Source organism: Coenobita brevimanus, chromosome 64 (genome assembly GCF_032717465.1).
Source record: "Coenobita brevimanus isolate Jiangsu-jjx chromosome 64, ASM3271746v2, whole genome shotgun sequence".
Lineage (NCBI taxonomy): Eukaryota > Metazoa > Arthropoda > Malacostraca > Decapoda > Coenobitidae > Coenobita > Coenobita brevimanus.
The window spans coordinates 3,507,110-3,529,585 of NC_137017.1; the positions used below are offsets into that span (position 1 = coordinate 3,507,110).

General features: G+C 40.5%; 1 protein-coding gene and 1 pseudogene across 1 annotated transcript in view; both read left to right on the forward strand.

Annotated features, from left to right (window-relative positions):
* Positions 1-22,476, forward strand: part of Aldh (Aldehyde dehydrogenase) — a 71,005-nt gene that overhangs the window by 13,196 nt on the left and 35,333 nt on the right. The window contains exons 2-5 of the mRNA XM_080276141.1: positions 3,976-4,080; positions 9,176-9,316; positions 15,602-15,848; positions 15,999-16,186. Of these exons, the coding sequence (XP_080132267.1) occupies positions 3,976-4,080; positions 9,176-9,316; positions 15,602-15,848; positions 15,999-16,186 (681 nt within the window). The remainder of the gene's footprint in view (positions 1-3,975; positions 4,081-9,175; positions 9,317-15,601; positions 15,849-15,998; positions 16,187-22,476) is intronic.
* Positions 13,052-13,171, forward strand: LOC145404792 (5S ribosomal RNA; annotated as a pseudogene).

Here is a 22,476-nt window from a genome sequence, read left to right on the forward strand (position 1 = left end):
ATCTTAGTGACAGGAAAATAAGAGTAAAAGTAGATGATGTATATTCGAATTTCCACTCAATTAACGCCGGCGTGCCGCAGGGATCAGTTCTGGCGCCAACCCTATTTCTGGTTCATATTAATGATCTCTTATCTGTCACTCACAATCCCTTTCACTCATATGCAGATGACTCAACACTACATAGTTCATTCACACTCGGACATCCATTTACAAAGTCTGATATCTCTACCGCTCAACTCAGTACAGCCATCTCCATAAATCAAGATCTAGCTACAATCAGTGAATGGGGACAAAACAACCTTGTCTCTTTTAATGCTAGTAAAACTAAATATGTACAGTTTACTAATAGACAGATATTGCCAGATTCATACATTACCTTCAGTGCTACTAATATTCCCATCTCCAAAAGTATTGAAATTCTTGGTGTCTCACTTAACAGTGCCCTCAACTGGACCTCTCATGTCAGATCACTTGCTAAGGCCGCCTCAAAGAAACTTGGATTATTGTACAGAGTCCGTAACTTCTTCACCGATGAGCAGTTAGCTATAATTTATAAGAGTCATGTGCGCTCTCAGCTTGAATATTGCTCACCCTTGTGGAATGGTTGTGGAGAGGTTGCATTGAGACAACTGGACAAAATTCAGAATAAAGCTGTTAGAATCATTAACAACTCTGCCATTACATATAAACTACCTCCCCTGCAAGTAAGAAGGAATGTTGCCTCCCTTGCATTATTTTACAGATATTTTTTTGGCAAGTGCTCAGTCGAGGTTGTGTCCATGGTGCCGCCTCTCCATGCCTTCCCTCGTGCTACACGGGCATCTGGTAGCGCTCATGACTGGAATGTCACTCAACCATATCACAGAACTTCTGCCTATCAGAATTCTTTCATTCCCCGAACTGCATCTCTCTGGAACTTGCTTCCCCAGAGTTGTTTTCCTCCAAATTTCAACCCACAACTGTTCAAGTCTAACTGTTACAGATATTTTATGAATGGAGGACACCAGTAGTCTGGTGTATGGATTTTTTTTTTTCCCCATTTGTTTTTCCTTCCTCCGTTGTGGTATTTAAAAAAAAAAAAAAAAAAAAATGGTAGAATAGGGTGTTGTTTTACCAGTTTATGAATGTGTTTGATGATAGGAGGTAGTGTGGAAGGCTTAAAAAAAAAAATAAAAAATAAAAAAAAAATAAAAAGTCGATTAATAATATCAGTGTGTGAATAATAATGTACAATTGTATCTCCTCTTTATGGCTGATGTGTTAACCCAGTGTGTAGAATCCTTGTAAGCAGGCTTGTATAACTCATTATAATGAAGCTAATATGTTAACCAAGTCTCTCTCCACACCCTAGCTTGTCTGCTAAAAACCCCCTCTGTGACCCCAGTTAGACTACAGATGTGCTTCCGAAGGGCACAGCCTACTGTCTGGAGATAAGGGAGGCATGAGACAGTGACACAATAAGGCTTAAAGGAATTTAAAAAGTGGGAAAAGTCTAACCAGTGACCATGGTAGACTTCAAGCTGCCAACTATAGACCCTCAGTGACCTCAGTGCCTCTAAAGGGGTAGATGCTTACCTCAGACCCCTCAAATTTTTTTACAGAAATTAAGTTCCTGGCCATGATGTCACCATGTGGATATTTGAAGCACCTTATCAAATTTTGGCACATCATACGGGCACTGTGTAAACAGGGTCTGTGTTAGAGGAGGTACAGTATAGAAGTTGAGAAACCAAAAGAAATGACAAAAGCAATTACTAGATGGATGAGATATGTACAGAGGTGCATATGACGAGGGTTGCAACCCCTTTTTAACCTAACAGTCGTTCGAATGGCTCCATCTCATAGGTAATGTATTATGGAAGCACAATTTTGTGTGTTTTGCTTGGCTTGTTACTGGAACCAAGAATTTGGGGGGCCCATTAGATAGTTCTACTTTTGTGCTTTACATATTCTGAGATTCTGTCCATCTCATGTAAATGGTAAAGAGAGTTATGATGATGGTGAGGAATAGGTTACCCACATGGTACTGTATAATATTCATTAATGCTTATTAGTCAACCTGCATCTGAAGACATATGGTAATGCCCCTAAACAATTTTTGCTTATGGTGTGTCTTTGGTAAATGACTTCAGATTTGTTGTCAGGCATTATGATACAGTAGATGCTAGGTTTAACAAACACAGATTTAGAGGAAGCCTGAGGTAACGGAATTATTTTTTTCCGGTATTTTTGCCCTACTTAGTGGAAACTTTATGTTAAATTGAGCATAATTCTGTTAAGGAAATTATGTACACAATAATGCATTTCTGTGGGTATTTACTACGCTGGATGGTAACCATATAACTGTATCATGGAACCTGGTGGTTTAGTGAGTAACTAAGGTGCTCCAGTCTGATTGAGCTGGTGTATGTTTATATCCAGGGGTTGGTTGGGATTTATTGCTCATGTAAGGCCATTCAGGGATGAGCGAGACTGGTCACTCTCATCTTAAATGTCATGACCAACTTCCCTAGTCCCAGGCTCCTACACTCCTCGTGGGACAACTTAGAATTGGATGATGGATGGATGGATCAATTATGGGTTCAGACTGCTACGTGTAGCATTGAGAGTTAGCATAGTTTGCTGGGTTTGGGTTGCCTTCAAGGATTTAGTGGAAAATAGCTTGAAATACCGAAAAATTTTCCATTATCTTGAGCCTTGGTTATGGAGTTCAATTTAGCGGAAAATTCAAGATAACTGAATGGGGGTTGGCTGAATTGGTTCGTTAAGTCAAGCATCTACTGTAATTCATTGATCATGGATTAAAAGATAAATTAATTGAACTTAGTCTCCATCATCAGTCCATCCCAAAAAGAAAAAGTAGATTTTGCCAACAGTCGCCAAAAAAGTGGGAATATATATGTTCTGTGGATGCTGGGAAAATGGAAAGCAAACTCATATGGCACAGGAAAATTCATTTATGTTTAGATAATGATTAATATGAGAATGGTACTGAATTACAAAAACTGTATTTTGGAGGGATAAGAGATGTTTATTCATGAAGTAGCAAATGAGTAAGGTAATTAACCCGTTAACTGCTCTATACAGCCTGGGCTGTTCCGAGTGCAACTGCTTAATACAGCCCTGGCTGCGCAGGTGAATTTCGAATATAGTGCCATGGTGACCAAGGCCAACCCACGCAAGCATGTTTTAGCCCTCAAAACCGAAACTGAAAAAGAAAATGAAAACCATACATTCCAATAGGGAATCAGACACTTCGATGTTCATCCATGACTTTACCAAGGTAAATATCGAGCTAATATATTGTCACTATATACTTTGGCATGTGTTCTCTCAATTCCTAAGACAAAATTTGGCCTTTGGGAAATTTCATTTTTATCTCTATGTCTGCGCACCACGAACACCTCCAAATAACTGCTATGAGCAGTGAACGGGTTAAGCACTGTCATTTCTTGAAAGGGTGACAGTGATCACAATGTTTGGTTGGAATGAACTTTCAAGCTGTGTGTCATTGCTGGTACTTATGTAATTACATTAATGATCTCTCCTACAGTTCTTTATGAGAGAGGTAGTCAAGTAAAGTAACTTTTAATTTTTATGTACAGGGACATAAAATAAACTGGGTTAGGAACCACCAACATTTTAATTGATTACTGTATTATGTAATGGCCAGATGGACTAACCTTGAAAACTATATAAAATATCCACAATTCATTAAAACAAGGCAATCTGAGAAGTAACCTGCTGGAATACCTAGATTCTAGAGCCAAATCGAATTTGCAATTTTACTCAAAGATCCCAATTTGCAAGAGTGAGTGGTGTCTGGCCATTTTTACAAAATGGCTAGACACCTTTTTTGTGAATGCTAATATAGTTCTGGTACCGGTATATTGTAAAGTGTCTGCTAAGATTTTTTGATATTTTTAATACAATATAGCATCACATTGTCTTCTAATGATTGGAAATTTTTTGCAGGTATTTATCAACAATGAGTTTCATAAGGCAGAAAGTGGGCGACAGTTTCCCACAGTTAATCCATCCACCGGTGAAGTCATTGCTATGATAGAGGAGGGTGATAAGGTAAGTGCTGTTTAATTACGTGATAAGATACAAAGGAAACTCATTGCATAATGCATGTAAGCATGTTCTAGAAGTTTGCAAATACTGTAGAAAATATAGTACTGATTTTGCTGAATATTACCAACTTGCATGTACAGTGCCCACTGCCAAGTGCAAGAACTAAGACATGGAAAATGAAGAAGTGACTGTTGGTGGATACCAGTGCTGGGCAGGTGTGTAAACACTTGTGAAAAGCGTAAATGCACACCGTTGCGCTCCGGTGAATATTGTTTGTGCATTGTGCACCACACAAGACCATGTGCAAAATTGCAGTTTTTCACATGAAAAGGCAGGTGCGCAATTGCAAATTTAGTTGCACTTGCACAACTAAATTTGCACTTGCACACCTGCCTTGCACACCTGTCCTGTGGATTGTGCACTGCACAGTCCAAGGGACATGTGGTCTTGGGAGCTTCCCGTATGTCTGGACAAGGGATGGGGCAGGCTCGGGCGGGACGTGAGGGTTCTGGATTGCTGGGGAGAGGCGGGAGGAACGGAGGGTAGTAGCATTTCTGAAAATGCTTCAACAGAGATAATTTATTTTAATATTTTTAAAATTATTAGTAGTAGTAAATAATAGTAAATTACATATGCATTATTTATTAAGAGTAGCATATGCAATTCCTTACAAAAATCATTAGAACATATTATTTAAATCAAATATCCACAACCTAATAATTTATTAGGCTGTGGATATTTGATTTAAATAATATGTTTTAATGATTTTTGTAAGGAATTGTAAGCTATTATATATCTGTATTAAATTATTAAATAAAACATCTTGTGAAAATGCAGATAAAAGCAAAACTGGCAACATCACAGTCTTTGTTTTCCGTCCCTCTGCTTCGCAGCCCGCTCACTTCTCTGTTTGAACTTACACGAGTGAAAAAGTTACTACATGACAGTATTGTGATACCAACTCTAATGTGTGAAAGTAAAGTTTTGACCTTGTTGGAGGGACAGAAGTTAACAGTGAGAGCTGTGGATATAGATGAGTTATTAGAGAGGAGCAACTGGAGTTACATGGAGAGACAAACTGACAAATGAGGAAGTGAAGGATCGTTGTGGTGTGGATGTGGATGTGATAAGAAGCGTTAGGAGAAACACACTGAGGTGGTTTGGTCATATGGAGAGGATGGAGAGTGAAAGACTAACATGGAGAGTGTATGTGAGTGAGGTGGAGGGGGGGAGAGGGAGGGGGAGGCCAAGGATGGAATGGAGGGATGGAGTGGAGAAGTACATGAGAGAGTGGCGTGTGAGCTGGGAGCAGGGCAGTGATATGGTGGAGGACAGAGCGACATGGAGGCGATTTGTTGTTTGTGGCCAGCGGCCACCCCTTATGGGATTAAGGCGTGTGGCAGTAGATAGATAGATGGAATAATAATAAAAGTAAGTAAGTATGTTAATTTCTTTAAATATCTCAGTATTTCACAGCAGTTCCCACAAATATATGCTAGCGCTTTGTGACATTGCAAGCTAAATATTAGATTGAGTACTTGCGCAAAGTACAAATACTAGAAAATAATAATAAATAAAAGTAAGGAAGTAAGTATGCTATATTATGTAAATATCTAAATATTTTATTTTAAAACAATTCCCACAAATATATGCAAATGGTTTGCGCTTGCGCTTTGCGATATTGCGCAAGCTAAATATTTGTCAAATTGTGCACTTGCGCTTGTGCAAGGTAGTGATCTGTGGATTGCGCACTGCACTTGCGCAAGGTCCTTCTTCGTTTGCGCTGCCCACCACTGGTGGATACTGTATTTAGTCTGAGAGAAGGTTGGAGAAGTGGAAAGTTATATTTTGCATTGTTGTGTTGATGAATAATTTACGTAAATTACAGTGTTTCACCAGTTTAGTCTATCTATCTGTCTATTGCCAGATGCCTTAATCTCTTATACGAGGTGGCCACAAACAAATCCCCTCCACGTCACCCTGTCCCCTGCCATTTCACTGCCCTGCTCCCAATTCACACACACCCTCTCATATACCTTTCCACTCCATCCCTCCATCTCATCCTTGGCCTTCCCCTCCCTCTCCTCCCCTCCGCCTCACTCACATACACTCTCCTCGTCAGTCTCTCACTCTCCATCCTCTCCACATGGCCAAACCACCTCAATGTGTTTCTCCTAACGCTTCCTATCACATCCATATCCACATCCACACCACAACGCTCCTTCACATCCTAATTTGTCAGTCTGTCTCTCCATGTGACTCCACAGGCTCCTCTCAAATAACTCATTTCCACTGCTCTCACTCTTGACTTGTGTCCCTCCAACAATGTCCAAGCTTCACTTCCATACGTTACAGTTGGTATCACAATACTGTCATGTAAAAACTTTTTCACTTCCCTTCTCACTTCCCTGTTTCTTATCACTGCCTTCAAGGAACCAGCAACCTTTCTTCCTTGTTGTACCCTTTCAAGCACTTCACTCTCCAAACTTCCATCCCTACTCATCACACTACCCAAGTACTTAGACGTACTCACATTTTCCATTTCTCTATCATCCAGCCTCACTGTACATTCACTGACTTCACCTCTCTCGAAGACCATAACTTTACTATTCCCTACATTCACCTTTAGATTCCGTTACTTACACACACTCCCCTCATCCACCAGGCCTTGCAGCTCCCCTTTGTCTTCACTTAACAACACAGTTTCATCTGCTAACAACAGTACAGGGAGTTTCCAAACACTGCCCTCTCTCATTAGGGCCACTCCAACATCCACTGCCCTACCTTGTATCTCTTTTATGACCCCATCCATATACAGATTGAACAACCATGGAGACATGACACATCCCTGTTTCAACCCAACCTTCAGATAGAAAAACTCGCTCAGTTCACTATCCACATACACTGCAGCCATAGCACCCTCATACATACTCTCCACAGCATTCAACAACTTCCCATCTACTCCATAATTATATTCTTAATACTTTCCACAATCCTTGTCTATCCACCCTGTCATGTGCTTTTTCCAAATCCATGGAGGCCGCATACGACTTCATTCCCTTCTGTAGAAACTTTTCCACTAAAGATCTTAGAATTAATGTCTGGTCTACATAACCTCTACCCTTCCTAAAGCCTCCCTGTTCTTCTCCAACTAATTCCTCTGTTATTTCCCTAACTGTCAATAAGTGTCCAACCGTATACTTTCCCTATTACACTAAGAAGACAAATGCCCCTATGATTACCACACACTTCTTTTTCCCCTTTCCCATTGTACAAGGGAATAATTATACCTGACTTCCAATCCTCTGGGACTCTGCCTTCCTCCCAGGCCAGTCTGCACATCTTCCACATCCATTCCACTATTATCTCTCCCCCATGCTTCAGCATTTCTCCACACACTCCATCAACTCGTAGGGCTTTCCCCATTTTGACTTTCTTCATTGCTTCCACAACTTCCATCCTACTGATTTCTTCCTGTCTTCTCACCTCCCTTCTTCTCCCAGCCATTCCCCAGCCACTTATTCTTGCTTTACTTTCATTCTCTATGTTCAACAATTCCTTAAAGTGTTCTCTCCATCTGCTCACTTTTTCTCCCTTCTCAACTAGTAATCTACCATTTTTATCTTTCACTCCCCTACTAACTTCATTGCCACCCTGTCTGACTCTCTTTACCTCCTTCCAGAACATTTTCTTACATTCCCTCCACATGGCAGTCAAATTCCTTCCAGTTTAGTACTTACCGTAATTAGTGTGAGGAATTAGTTGGAGAAGAACAGGGAGGTTTTTAGGAAGGGGAGAAGTTTTGTAACTAGATCAGATATTCATTCTTAGGTCTTTCATGGAAAGGTTTTTAGAGAAGGGAAAGAAGTTGTATGCACCCTTCATGGATTTGGAGAAAGCATATGACAGGGTGGATGGACAAGGAATGTAGAAAGTATTAAGTATATATGGTGGAAATGGGAAGTTGTGAAATGCCATGGAGAGTATGTACGAGGGTGTTAAGGCTGCAGTGCATGTGGATGGTGAACTGAGTGAATTTTTCTCTTTGAATGTTGGATTGAAACAGGGATGTGTCCTGTCCCCATGGTTGTTCAGTCAGTATATGGATGGGGTTATAAATGAGATAAAAGTTGGGCAGTGGATATTTGAGTGACCCTAATGAGAGAGGGCAGTGTTTGGAAACTCCCTGTACTGTTGTTTGCAGATGATACTGTCTTGTTAAATGAAGACGAAGGGGAAGTGCAAGGCTTGGTGAATGAGTTTGGGAGAGTATGTAAGAAACGGGATCTAAAAGTGCAGCATAAAGATACGGTCTTTGAGAGAATTTAAACCACTGAATGTACAGTGTCATTGGATGGGGAGGATATTGAAAATGTGAGTGCATTTAAGTACTTGGGTAGTAATGAGTAAGGATGCAAGGTTAGATGATGAAGTGCTTGAAAAGGTACAACAGAGAAGAACATTTGCTGGTTCTTTGAAAGCAGTGGTAAGGAACAGGGAAGTTAGCATGGAAGTAAAAAATTCGCTGCATGACAGTATACCAACTCTTATGTATGGAAGTGAAGTCTGGAAACAAGTCAAGAGTGAGAGCAATGGAAGTGAGTTATACAAGAGGAGCATGTGGAGTTACGTGGAGAGACAGACTGACAAATGAGGAAGTGAAGGAGCATTGTGGTGTGGATGTGGATATGATAGAAGGCGTCAGGAGAAATATACTGAGGTGTTTTGGCCATGTGGAGAGAATGGAGAGTGAGAGACTAAGGAGGAGAGTTATGCGAGTGAGGTGGAGGGGAGGGGGGAGGGAGGGGGAGGCTGAGGATGAGATGGAGGGAGGGAGTGTAGAGGTATATGAGAGAGGAGGGTGTGAGCTGGGAGCAAGGCAGTGAAATGACATTGGACAGGGCAACATGGAGGTGATTTGTTTGTGGCCACCCCTTATGGGATTGAGGTGTCTGGCAATTGATAGAGATAGATGACTAAAGTTCAGTTAAATAATTATGTCTTACGGTTGTCCAGGTACAATTTTAAAAAGTCACTGTTGAAGGTGTTAATGTAGTAAGCCCTCTTTTCTCTAGATTGTCATGTTCTGCTTCCACAGGCTGATGTGGAAAAGGCAGTTAAAGCAGCTCGTTCAGCCTTTAGGCTCAACTCAGAATGGCGTCAAATGGATGGATCCAAACGTGGTCGTCTCCTGAACCGTCTGGCTGATCTGATAGAGCGGGATCAGGTGTACCTTTCTGTAAGCTGTCTTGGAATTTCATATTTTCTTGATTAGATTCTCGTATTTTTTCATATGCATTGCATGATTTTGTAGTTAAACATTGTACAGTACTCAGATCTTGACTGTGGTTAATTGATCCACCAGACTTCTGTGATAACCAGTTAATATAACATGATAATTAATGTAATTTAATCAGGTCACAAGATCTGTGCCCAGTTTTTTAACTGTTACCCGAATATTAACCCCCAACCAGACTGGAGGGACTGGATCGACAATGTTTGTGAATATATTGTTCTTGATTGTGAACCAGATGTCCCAGTTCTCCCATAAGTCTCATGACTAGTGAATAATTATTGTTAATCATCAATTTCTGTCTAGGCAAAGACAACATTTTTCATAATTCAAGCAAGATTTTTTCATTATTTTAGCTAAATTTACTGTTCATTAATTCTGACCACTTCAGGTTATACTTACTTACTACCCTAGTCAGTTAAAAAGCTTAATGTCTTTCACATATCTGTTGGGATACTGTACTTCGCAAGTGAGTGTGGAGTGCACAAGCCATCACATTCCCGGGTTGGTACTGTATATATATATAAATATACAGGTATATATATATATATATATATATATATATACTGTATATATCCATCCATCCATCCATCCATCATCCAATCCTACATTGCCCCATGAGGAGCGTAGGAGCCCGGGGCTAGGCAGTTGGTCCTGACATTTAAGATGAGAGTGACCAACCTCCCTCGTCCCTGAGTGGCATTACGTGAGGAATAAACCCCAACCATCCCTTGGATATAAACCTTCACTGGCTCAATCCAATTGGAGCACAATAATTACCCACTAAACCACCAGGCACCAAAATTTGGTTATATGGTTACCACCCAGCGTAGTAAATAGTTTCCTGGTGTATAGGATACCATTTGGCTTGTCACTCTGTGTAAAGTCACCCACAGGCAGAAGGAAGAGGAATGAATGACAGAAGAGGGAGTGTAAAGTCACCCTTAGGCAGAAGGACGAGGAAAGAATGAAGGAAAGAAAGACAGAAGAAGAAGGAAGGAAAGAAGGATTGAGAGGAAAAGGCAGAGACCTGAGAGCAGCACTGCATTGAATGAGTGGATGGTGAGCGCCCCCACCTACCACAAAATATATATATATATACAGTATATATATATATATATATATATATATATATATAGAGTTTTATATATATAGTTTATATATATATATATATATATATATATATATATATATATACAGGTATATATATACTGTATATATATATATATATATCCATCCGTCCATCATCCAATCCTACGTTGCCCCATGAGGAGCGTAGGAGCCCGGGGCTAGGCAGTTGGTCCTGACATTTAAGATGAGAGTGACCAACCTCACTCGTCCCTGAGTGGCATTACGTGAGCAATAAACCCCAACCATCCTTTGGATATAAACCTTCACCGGCTCAATCCAATTGGAGCACAATAATTACCCACTAAACCACCAGGCACCAAAATTTGGTTATATGGTTACCACCCAGCGTTGTAAATAGTTTCCTGGTGTACAGGATACCATTTGGCTTGTCACTCTGTGTAAAGTCACCCACAGGCAGAAGGAAGAGGAAAGAATGAAGGAATGAATGACAGAAGAGGGAGTGTAAAGTCACCCTTAGGCAGAAGGACGAGGAAAGAATGAAGGAAAGAAAGACAGAAGAAGAAGGAAGGAAAGAAGGATTGAGAGGAAAAAGCAGAGACCTGAGAGCAGCACTGCATTGAATGAGTGGATGGTGAGCGCCCCCACCTACCACAAAATATATATATATATGCTTAAAAATATTTGGAATAATAACAATTTTTCTGTGCATACAAAAATCAAACTTTATAAGGTAATGGTTAGGAGTATCTTAATTTATGGACACGAGTCTTGGTACAGCACAGTGACTATGGAAAATAAATTCTTGGTGTTTGAAAACAAAGCACTTAGAAGAATATTAGGAGTTAAGTGGTGGGAAAGGATACCAAATAGTAGAATTAGAGAAATAACGGGAGTGCAGCCGGTCGATGAATATGTTAGGTTCTCACGATGGAAGTGGCTAGGACATGTGTATAGGAGACAGGGAATAGTACGAGGTACACCAGGGTGGGTGGCACTTGGTAGGAGAGGTAGAGGAAGGCCAAAAGAGACGTGGGTGAGGACAATGAGACGGGAAGCTGGAGATGAGTGTTGGGGAGATCTTGAGGAGTTAGCACAAGATAGGAGGTGGTGGTGTGAGTTCATCGAGGCCCTATGCATCCCCGAGGGTGCCACAGGAAATGATTGATTGATTGATATATATATATATATATATATATACTGTATATATATATATATATATACTGTATATATATATATATATATATATATATATATATACTGTATATATATATATATATATATACACACATGTTCACTCTTATCTTAAATGTCAGGACCAACTGCCTAGCCCCGGGCTCCTGCGCTCCTCGTGGGACAACGTGGGGTTGGATGATGGATGGATGGATGGATATACTGTATATATATATATATATGTTGGAGCCTCTGTGGTACTGTTGTAAAGTGTGCGTTTTCATACACTGAAGAACGAGGGTTCATGCTTCGCCAGGGTAGTAAACTTTGGGAGCGTTCTTCAGGCCACATACTGCATTGGTGGACACAAGGTGCATTGTGGTTGAACCAGTGTCGCTTACTATTAAGTATGCTTGCACCCAGTTGGCTTGCACGGGCCGATTACACTTGGTTCACAGACTACACACACATCCAAAGCCACTCCAACACTACAGTTACACTTATAAGCACTTCTTACCCCACATACAATCTCTACTAGACAGCCTAAGCCACTTGGTAGAGATAAATTGGCTGTATCGTCCCCACTTCGGTCGGTATAGGCCAGTCCTGCAGAGGACACTCAAACGGCTGATGAGAGAGAGAGAGAGATATATATATACAGTAGAACCTCTCTCATTCGGACTATGTGGGGGGAAGGGTTGTCTGAGTTAGCAGATTGTCCGGACCATCAGGGTAATCTCCAGTTCATACCAAAAACTATCTACATGTGGTATGTTTGTTAATTATTAACATATGTGGCATATGTCAACCCTACATAACTGCAAATAATATAAGGATACTAAAATAACCAAAGTAATCATGTACGATAGTTTTGTATTGCATAATTTACAGGTAAGGCCATGACAAGAAACTAGCCTACATTTTAAATTGTAGTAAGTGACTAAGGCCCGTGTAGGCAGAAAAAATAAATAAATTACTGTAATTAACTGTAATATTTGGTATAAAAATAAAACTTATGTAGGCAAAAAATACATTGTCATCTTTGGCATATTGATAACGTCCATATGGGGAAGAAGCTAATGTTTGATGTACAAGTAAAGCACATTTAAGTACAAAAAATAACCTACAGTAATCATTAAACACTGCAGAATATTCTGACCCATTTTTGTGTAAACAGACTCCTCCTTTTAACACCTTTATTCATTGCAGAAGCTACACTTGCATTAAGGGGCATGGTAAGGAGGATTAACTTCTGAAATACTGTACAGCGTAAAAATATAAATGGTTGGTGAACTAGTTGATGGAACGAATGCTAGCTTGTGTTTAAACAGGCGCCCATGTTGCGACCTAGCGTGATCCGAGACTAAACGAATGACGATCGCTTTCCGCGCCGATACTGAAAATGACTTTAGAATTGCTTTCAACATATTATACCACGTTGAGTACACCGCTTCCCGTCCGATCAGCGAAGTTAAGCAACGTTGGGTCTGGTTAGTACTTGGATGGGTGACCGCCTGGGAACACCAGATGCTGTTGGCATCCCTACGTGTCAAGTGGGGTTGGTGGAGGATTAGTGCCCCTCCCTGTAAAACAATTAACTCTAAGCCATTGGCCACCCCGTCTGGGATACATGGCGTCTGGCAATTGAAAAAATTGAATTGAATTATTTTTAAATTTTGTCCGAATTAACAGAAATCCAGATCAAAGGGGTCCGGACCAAGGAGGTTCTACTGTATATATATATATATATATATATATATATACTGTATATATATATATATATACTGTATATATATATATACATTCGTCAACCTGGGGGGAGGGTAGTCAAATGGTGGGTAACAGGGCGACTTGGAGGTTTATTGTAAAATATACAAACTTTTGTCTTTAGCAACAACCAAAAAATGCCAAACTTTTACAGTACTGTTCCTTGATATATCCATCCATCCATCCATCATCCAATCCTACGTTACCCCACGAGGAACATAGGAGCCTGGGACTAGGCAAGTTGGTCCTAACATATAGGATGAGAGTGACCAGCCTCACTCATCCATGAGTGGCATTATGTGAGCAATAAACCCCAACTATCCCTTGGGTATAAACCTTCACCGGCTCAATCCGATTGGAGCGCCATAATTACCCACTAAACCACCAGGTGCCAAATTTGATTATATGGTTACCACTCAGCATAATAATGGTTTCCTGGTGTATAGGAAACCATTTGGCTTGTCACTTAGTGTAGTCACCCACAGGCAGAAGGAAGGGGAATGAATGAAGGAAAGAAAGACAGAAGAGGGAGTGTAAATTCACTTGTAGGCAGAAGGACAAGGAAAGAATGAAGGAAAGAAAGACAGGAGGTAATAGTAATATTTTCTCCCTGTAGATACCAGTACCATAATTGCCTCGGCAGTAATCATGCAACAGAAAGAAAAGTTGAAAATAGGAATACTTGGTCATACTTTATCGTTTTTGTTAAGTATGCATTAATTATATGCTTCCAAAGTTTGGCTATTTGATTGGATACACTATACCCTGTACCAGTTTGGGAGAGGCAGAAAAACCAGTCCACATACCAACAGGAATGTACTGGTGCTGTGGTTTTCCAAGAACTGGTAAATACCTCTGCATCACACCAAAACACACTTACTCACCACGTGCAGCACACTATCACAACAGACTCCTTCAGCATGACCTCAATATAGGACCTCTGAGAGCGACCAGTTGAAGTCTGTGATTTCCACTGGGTTCACCAGATGATCCTTGGATTGCAGCAACAATAATAACAACAAAGAAATGACTGTGTCACTTTTTTAGTTCTCCCAGTTTTGTACTTTCTCTTATCTCGTCCCTCTCATTTGATCGGAAAAAGGGTCAGGATGATGATGATAAGGCCATCAGCAGCAGTCATTAGTGATCATAACTCAAGCCTGACACTTGCACTTCTTCATGTCATTGTGGATCGTGCACCATTATTTGTACATTTTGCTTGTTATAGAAATACACCTGTTTATACCATAACACCAGTTTGAAATGAGACAGCCCTAACTAGCTTGTATTCATTGTGGATATAAGTTATTATTATTTTTTAATCATTTATTTATTCATTTTTTTACTATGCCTAAAGTTGCCATCTCTGCATCTTGAATGCAAAGTTGTAGCAGTAGATTAACACTGGAATTTTATGCTAGCCATAAAAAAGTAAAATTGAAAGTGTGTAGGGCCATAATAATTATTCTGCTATTGAGCTAAATTAAATTAGCCACAGAAGGATGGAAAACTGAACAAAGGTAAGGTGAAAAGAGTATAGTGCCTATTGATAATGAGAAGGTGTGCAACTATCCATTGCATGCCAGAGGACTACTGGGACACGGGATCAGACTGATGTACTGTATATGCCTAGAGTTTGGTACATTGGAATAAAAAAAAAAAATGTATATTGCAGTGTGTGACTGAGAGAAAAAGTACAGTATTGAGGGTGTGTTGGCATGAGAATTTGATGACCCTGGGAAAGTGTGCAGTGACTTGTTATATGCTGATGACTTGATATAGCTTCACCACACTCCAAAATTCACCATGCAGCAAACCAGCTCCAACATTAATTACTCACTAAAGTTTACACAGGTTTACGCAAAATCATCGTTATCTTCATTCCAAACAGACATGAATCCCAGACTTTTCCTGGTAAACCATAGTCTTGAATAACTTACTTCCGTGAGATAGATATTCCAGATTTCTTGCATTGTACATGCTTTAGATTCACACATGTCTTTTCTTTGCACACAAGCATCACCAGTGCAAAGACCTTCAATAAACTTGGTGCCTTAAACACTCACAGGCACTGCCTTTGCACAGTAGGAGGAGTAACTGAAAACAGTGCAAACAATGCATCTGGACATATAAATCATGCAACACAGTTATGTAGTTAACAGACTTGCTCCTTATTCTGTATCTGCTTCATTTCCCTGGCAGAGTCTGGAGACTTTAGATAATGGAAAACCATATTCAAGCTCCTTCATGGTGGATGTGAGACAAACCATCAACAACCTTCGCTATTTTGCTGGTTGGGCAGACAAGATCCATGGACATACTATTGACACAGATGGGCCACACTTTGCATATACTCGCCATGAACCAGTGGGCGTTTGTGGACAGATTATACCCTGGAACTTCCCACTTCTTATGCTAGCCTGGAAGTTTGGACCAGCCCTGGCTACAGGTCTATACTGTATTGGTTGTAATGTTGATACTTTTATATTGTGGCCTACATGTTGAAGTGCACATGGTATTACAGTACTGCAGTTTTCTAAATTTTTTCATTTATATCTGCAGACCTGTTCATGTTGCTCTTGTTTGTTCGTATCTTCAGGGAACACAGTTGTAATGAAACTGGCAGAGCAGACCCCCCTGACTGGCTTGTATGTGGGTAAACTAGTGGCTGAGGCTGGGTTCCCTCCAGGTGTTGTCAACATCATCCCAGGTTATGGTCCCACTGCTGGTGCTGCCATTGCTTCTCACATGGACGTTGACAAAGTGGCATTTACAGGTTCTACCGAGGTGAGCTCTGTACTCCTCACAAGACCCTGGCAGTTTCATTATGATGTAATTTTTATTTTACTCAGGATTCCACCAGACTACAGTATACAAATTAGGAAGAACTAATTGGTGAAGGAAGGGACTGTTGCAGGCAGTATCCAGTCCTTCTTATTTGATTGGTGAAGGGAGGGACTTTTGCAGGCTGTATCCAGTCCTTCTTATTTGAAGTCTCTCGTTAACGGAATAAAATTGTCTGACATTATCAGAAATAAAATAGACATCCCAGGGTGAGAAGGCTATGAACACTTGATCAGTTATTTTTTACTAGAATAACCATCCTCCCTCTCTCTCTCTCTCTCTGTCTCTCAGTTGGTGAAGGGAGGGACTATTGCTGGCTGTTTCCAGTCCTCCTTATGTGAAGTCTGTCTTTAACTGAATAAAATTGTGTGACAACAGAAATGAAATAGACATCCCAGGGTGAGAATGTTACGAAGACTTGATTAGTTTAATTTTTACTAGAATAACCATCCTTTCTCTCTCTCTCTCTCTCTCTCTCTCTCTCTCTCTCTCTCCACATTATTAAGTACATGCAGATTACAATAGTTTCGGTTCAGTGTAATATACGATTTACCGTCAGTATAGTGACAGAACTTTCTGATGGTAACTCACTGGATCAGATCTGTCTGTATTGATTATCATGTTGAATTGTTAAAAATGTAGGTAGTAGATGTGTGGGTACCATTGATCTTGAGCGTAGGACCATGAGGGTGAAGTGCAGCTACAAGTTAGGTAGCTAGACACTCATGATGTTGAGGAAGGAAACATTCAGACACAAGTACAGTCACTGGTGATCTTCTTCTGGGTTACTGTACACAGAGTTAAGTCAAAGCTGAGAATTATATTGTTATAGATTATTATTACACATTGCAAGCTTCTTTTTTCCCAAACAGCTTCCAGCAACTGTTGGGAAGTAATTACTTGTTTTGGTACTTGGTTTAGCTTCCAGTCCATAAAAATTTTCAGCTGTACCATGGCCAACCCCTGTATGGGAGATCCATACAAGAAAGCATGGTGTTATTGTTATGTTCAGACATACCCCGGTTTAACGATGCAATTGGTTAAGTAAAAACCCATCACTAGGCGGGGTATCATATCTCGGGGTAGATTTAACGAGTAAAGTACAGGGGTGCGTTTTTTAGCCTCCCCCCCCCCATCCAAAACCCACCCAAACGAGTCCAAAAAAAGTTTAAAGCCAATCTAAATGGCCTAGCAGCTGTAAAAGAAGCTAACCTAAGCCTAAATCCATTGCCTATCTCACATGTACCCAGTCAAGGTCACTGGAGAATGCGATCCTTATCAAACTCGATAGAGAAGAAGCAGCAGCATTGTATACAATCCCATCTGCAGACAGTCTTGGGGCAGCTAAATAAACAACTGTTGAGCATAATAATAATGTATGAATGACACAGTATCATCCAAGGTGTGAATTGTTGTGACGGAGACTCGTTGCTGTTTTGACGGGAAATTCTCGTGATGGGGAATGCGATCGATGGTGCGATCTGGATAAACTTTTCAGTGGCCCCTCTTTAAGTTGTTTTTGCCACTGTTCTGGTTGCTGAGCTCCTTTATTTTTTTCTCCCTTATTTTCCAACATTTATTTAGAAATTCCTTTGTATTTTCAAAGCATTTTCCCTTGAACAGCCTGAATGTAAACACATGCTTTATTGATCAATAATGCGATCGGGATAGCCCATTCAGAGGTTCCTCGTTGTGTGTGTTTTTTTTTTTTTACTGTTCTGGTTGCAGAGCCCCTTTCAGGACTCTTGTTTGGCAAGCCACAGCTCGCAAATGCGAGTACTTTTTCCCTTTGGCGAGCAAATTTTATGTGCAAGCCGCCTTTTGGCAGAGAGAAAATACATCCACTTCAAAACCCAGTAAACTACAATATAAGTACTGTAAATTTCACTTAAATGAACAAAAAATCGATTATTAAGTCTTTCCATGTCGCCATTGTGAATGTTTAAAACCTCATTATATGATTCTAATCATTACAGTGTGTAAATAAACAAACATATTTATTATAAAATACTTCGGCTTCTAGTCAGTTTGGCTACTAAAAATTTATTTGGCTCGTAAATCTGAAACCTTAGGAGCCAAGTGGCTTGCAACCGTCGTCAGTTAGCAAGAGCCCTACCTTAATTTTCTTATCTCTTATTTTCCAGCATTTATTTCAAAATTCCTTTGTATTTTCAAAGCATTATTCCTTAGCTCGAATGTAAACACATGATTTATCGATGTCACAGTTTTCATCGGTGCATGAAATATTTACTTCCTAAGGTTTTCATAATAATGTGTATCTATCTATTGCCAGACGCCTTAATCCCGTAAGGTGTGGCCACAAAAAAATCATGTTGTCCTGTCCCCCACCATTTCACTGCCCTGCTCCCAGCTCACACCCATCTCTTTCTCTCATACCTCTCCACTCCATTCCCCCATCTCATCCTTGGCATCCCCCTCCCTCTTCCCCGGTCCACCTCACTTACATACACTTTCCTCATCAGTCTCTTGCTCTCCATCCTCTCCACGTGGCCAGACCACCTCAGTATGTTTCTCCTAACATTTCCTATCACATCCACATCCACACCACAATGCACCTTCCTCCTCATTTGTTAGTCTGTCTTTCCATGTGACTCCACATGCTTCTCTCAAATAACTGATTTCCACTGCTCTCACTCTTGACTTCTGTCCCTCCAACAAGGTCCTAGCTTCATTTCTATATGTTAGATTTGTTATCACAATACTGTCATGCAGTAACTTTTTCACTTCCATGCTCACTTCCCTGCTTCTTATCACTGCATTCAAGAAACCAGCAGTCTTTCTTCCTTGTTGTACCCTTTCATTCCTTCTGCCTGTGGGTGATTCTACACTGAGTGACAAGCCCAGTGGTTTCTTGTACACCAGGAAACCATTTACTACGCAGGGTGGTAACCATAAAACCAAATTTTGACGCCTGGTGGTTTAGTGGGTAATTACGGCACTCCAATCGGATTGAGCCGGTGAAGGTTTATATCAAAGGGGTGGTTGGGGTTTATTGCTCACGTAATGCCACTCAGTGATGAGTAAGGCTGGTCACTCTCATCTTAAATGTCAGGACCAACTTGCCAAGCCCTGGGTTCCTACGCTCCTCTGTGGGGCGACATAAGATTGGAAGATAGATGGATGGATGTATCCTTCCAAGCACTTCGCCCTCTAAACTTCCATCCTTAGTCATCACACTACCCAAGTACTTAAATGCACTCACATTTTCCATTTCCTCCTCATCCAGCCTCACTGTACATTCACTGACTTCATTTCTCTCGAAGACCATAAGTATACTCTTCCTTACATTCATCTTTAGATTCCATTTCTTACACACACTTCCAATCTCATCCACCAAGCCTTGCAGCTCCTCTTCGTCTTCACAGTGTCATCTGCAAACAACAGTACAGGGAGTTTCCAAACACTGCCCTTGCTCATTAGGGCCACTCCAACATCCACTGCCCTACCTTGTGTCTCTTTTATAACCCCATCCATATACAGATTGAACAACCGTTGAGACATGACACATCTATGTTTGAATCCAGCCTTCAAATAGAAAAATTCACTTAGTTCAGCATCCACATACACTGCAACCTTAGCACCCTCATACACACTCTTCACGGCATTCAACAACATCCCATTTACTCCATGTGTTGTTAATACTTTCCATAATTATTAATATTTATTTTAGATTAATATTATGTATTCCATGATAGGTTAGATGACAGTTCAGTGGTCAAACATGAAATATTCTTTGTTGAGTCACCTAGTTGTCCACACTGTTTTGTCCTTCATCTGATGGGCGAGAGTCCTTACCCCAAATGACAGTGTTCACTCCACCTATGACTAAAACACATTAATCTAAGTCTAAAACAGTTTTTATATCAACCTAAACACAAAATTTAAGTCTAAAACATCATCAAAATTAGGGGGGGGAAATAAAAACCCATCGTAAAACCAGGGGTGGGCCTATGATAGGCGAGGTAGGATGGTATTTCTACCCACATCATTATTCTGGGGTATCGCATCTAGGGGTATTGTAAATCAGGGTTTGCCTGTACTATGTTTATATACAATGCCCTTGCACAGTGAACGTATTCAGAGTAAACGATTCGCCTAATGAACGAGCAGGGGGTAATCAGATACACAAAACCATAATGAACGAATTGAACCCCAAGTGAATGAAATCGGGGTACAGAGTAGGCCATAACCGCCATCTTCCTTATTGAACGACCTCCCTCCCCTTAGTAGACGCTGCACAAGAAGCAAGATCTTGAGCAACCTGTTGAGCAGAAACCAACAGAGGACGAAAATTTGCCTATGTCGATGATCAGTAAAATTCCAGCGGCAGTGGATGATCTGAGAAAAGAGGTCGAGGCAAATGAAACCAGCTACCATATGACACAGGAAGTGCTCAGTGGAGTAAAAACCACTTTTTGTTATTACATTGAAAGACGCAATATGGAAGTCAACAGAAGAATTCAAACGCTCATCACACGCTACTACCGAACTCAAGAACAACAGGGGCCAGTTGCTTCCACATTGCCTGCAACACTTCTTGGGGAAGACAATGATGATGTGATGTTGGTAGTGTCATCTTTGGACACTGAAGGCTTTATGGGAGAGGTGAACAAGGCAGAGGCATGTGGGGAAGTGGTTCAGTCAGGTCATGAGGACGAGACTGGTGACGGGAACGAGGGAGTGGAAGGTGATGTGGCGGGGACACATTTAGTGTATCTCCCTGTCTAGGAACCACCTGCATTCAAGCCAGTCAGGACTGCCCTCTGCTCCATTTAAGGTTAGCCATGTGTTTCATGTTTTATATATCTGTACAGTATGTGTTTGAAATGTGCAATTAAATACATCTCTATGGCTCAAAAAGTAGACTTTGAGGACGTGGTCCCGCCCATATGCTGTTTTTCCCATAAGACATGTCGTTCGCAGTGAACGAACTCATCTGCCGCCCACAAACTCGTTCATTGGGCGAGGGCACTGTGTGTGTGTGTGTGTGTGTATATATATATATATATATATATATATATATATACACTCAACCGCCTGCTATCGCGCATTCAGCTATCACGTTTATCTCCTGTCACGCACATTGCACTCACCCTAGCCAGGCGGCAGGAGGCCACCACTATCAGTTCACTGTCGTCTTTCAAGGTGAAGGTATGTCTGATTCGTTCCTGCTAACTTCCGCCGCTTTTTAGACCCATGCAAAGGGCTCTGTGACCTTTACCCCCTACTAAACCTCGTGTGGAAAGAGGTAAAGGGCTGACAATTGATAAAGAGTGACTACGATCTTTCTATTGAGTAAAACAGTGCAAGTGGAATTGTAAACAATGTGTAAACGGCAAGTGAAAGCAATGAATGTAAATATACGTGAACAGTGGAAAATAGTTTTATAAGTTACTTCAAGTGACAGTGCATAACATAGTGTAAATAAAATAGAAATGTTAATAATGTAAATAAAATAGAGAACGTAAATAGAAATGAAAATGAGTAGTGTTATAAGAATATGAGTATATACCCTAGGAGTAATGAAAGTGAAAGTTTCACTCTAGGATGTATGAATACTATGAGTTATGAGAGTGAAGGTGAAAGTGACATTCACTCTCAATGCTAGTATACAGGACGAGAAAGTGAATGCTATGTATTTTACTGAAAGAAATTGAATGCCTACAGTGACAATAAACTACTGTTACTGAAGGAAACTTATGGATAAAGACTGTAGATATATATAAGTGTTAAATAGTAACAGAAATATAAACTGTGAGTGTTTTTATGAATAATAAGTGACAGAACATCAGCGGCGATCTAGCGCAAGTGGGAAGGTCATACGCCCTCGTAATTTTCATTGCTTACACAGTTTTTTTTTTTTTTTTTTTTTTTTTTTTTTTTTTAAGTATGGATTCCAAACTATTTGAGAATCATAGAATAATGTTTCTAGTGATCATATCAGACTGTGGTAATCATATTACGGGTTGTCGGGAAGTGTAAAGTGGAGACTTTGTTACCCAACTTCAGAGGTCTCCACAAGTCCTACGGTACTCGACGAAGGCTCAACAAACACCCCAGGAGAAAGCTGAAGGTATGTGCCATAAGCATATATGATTTTAATATTCTAGGACTAATAACTGATTTTTGGCAAATATTTTTAGAGAGTCTATCGGAGCGGAATATGCCCGCGGGAGCCGCAAGAAAAAGCAAAACAACCCCGCGGTTACAGG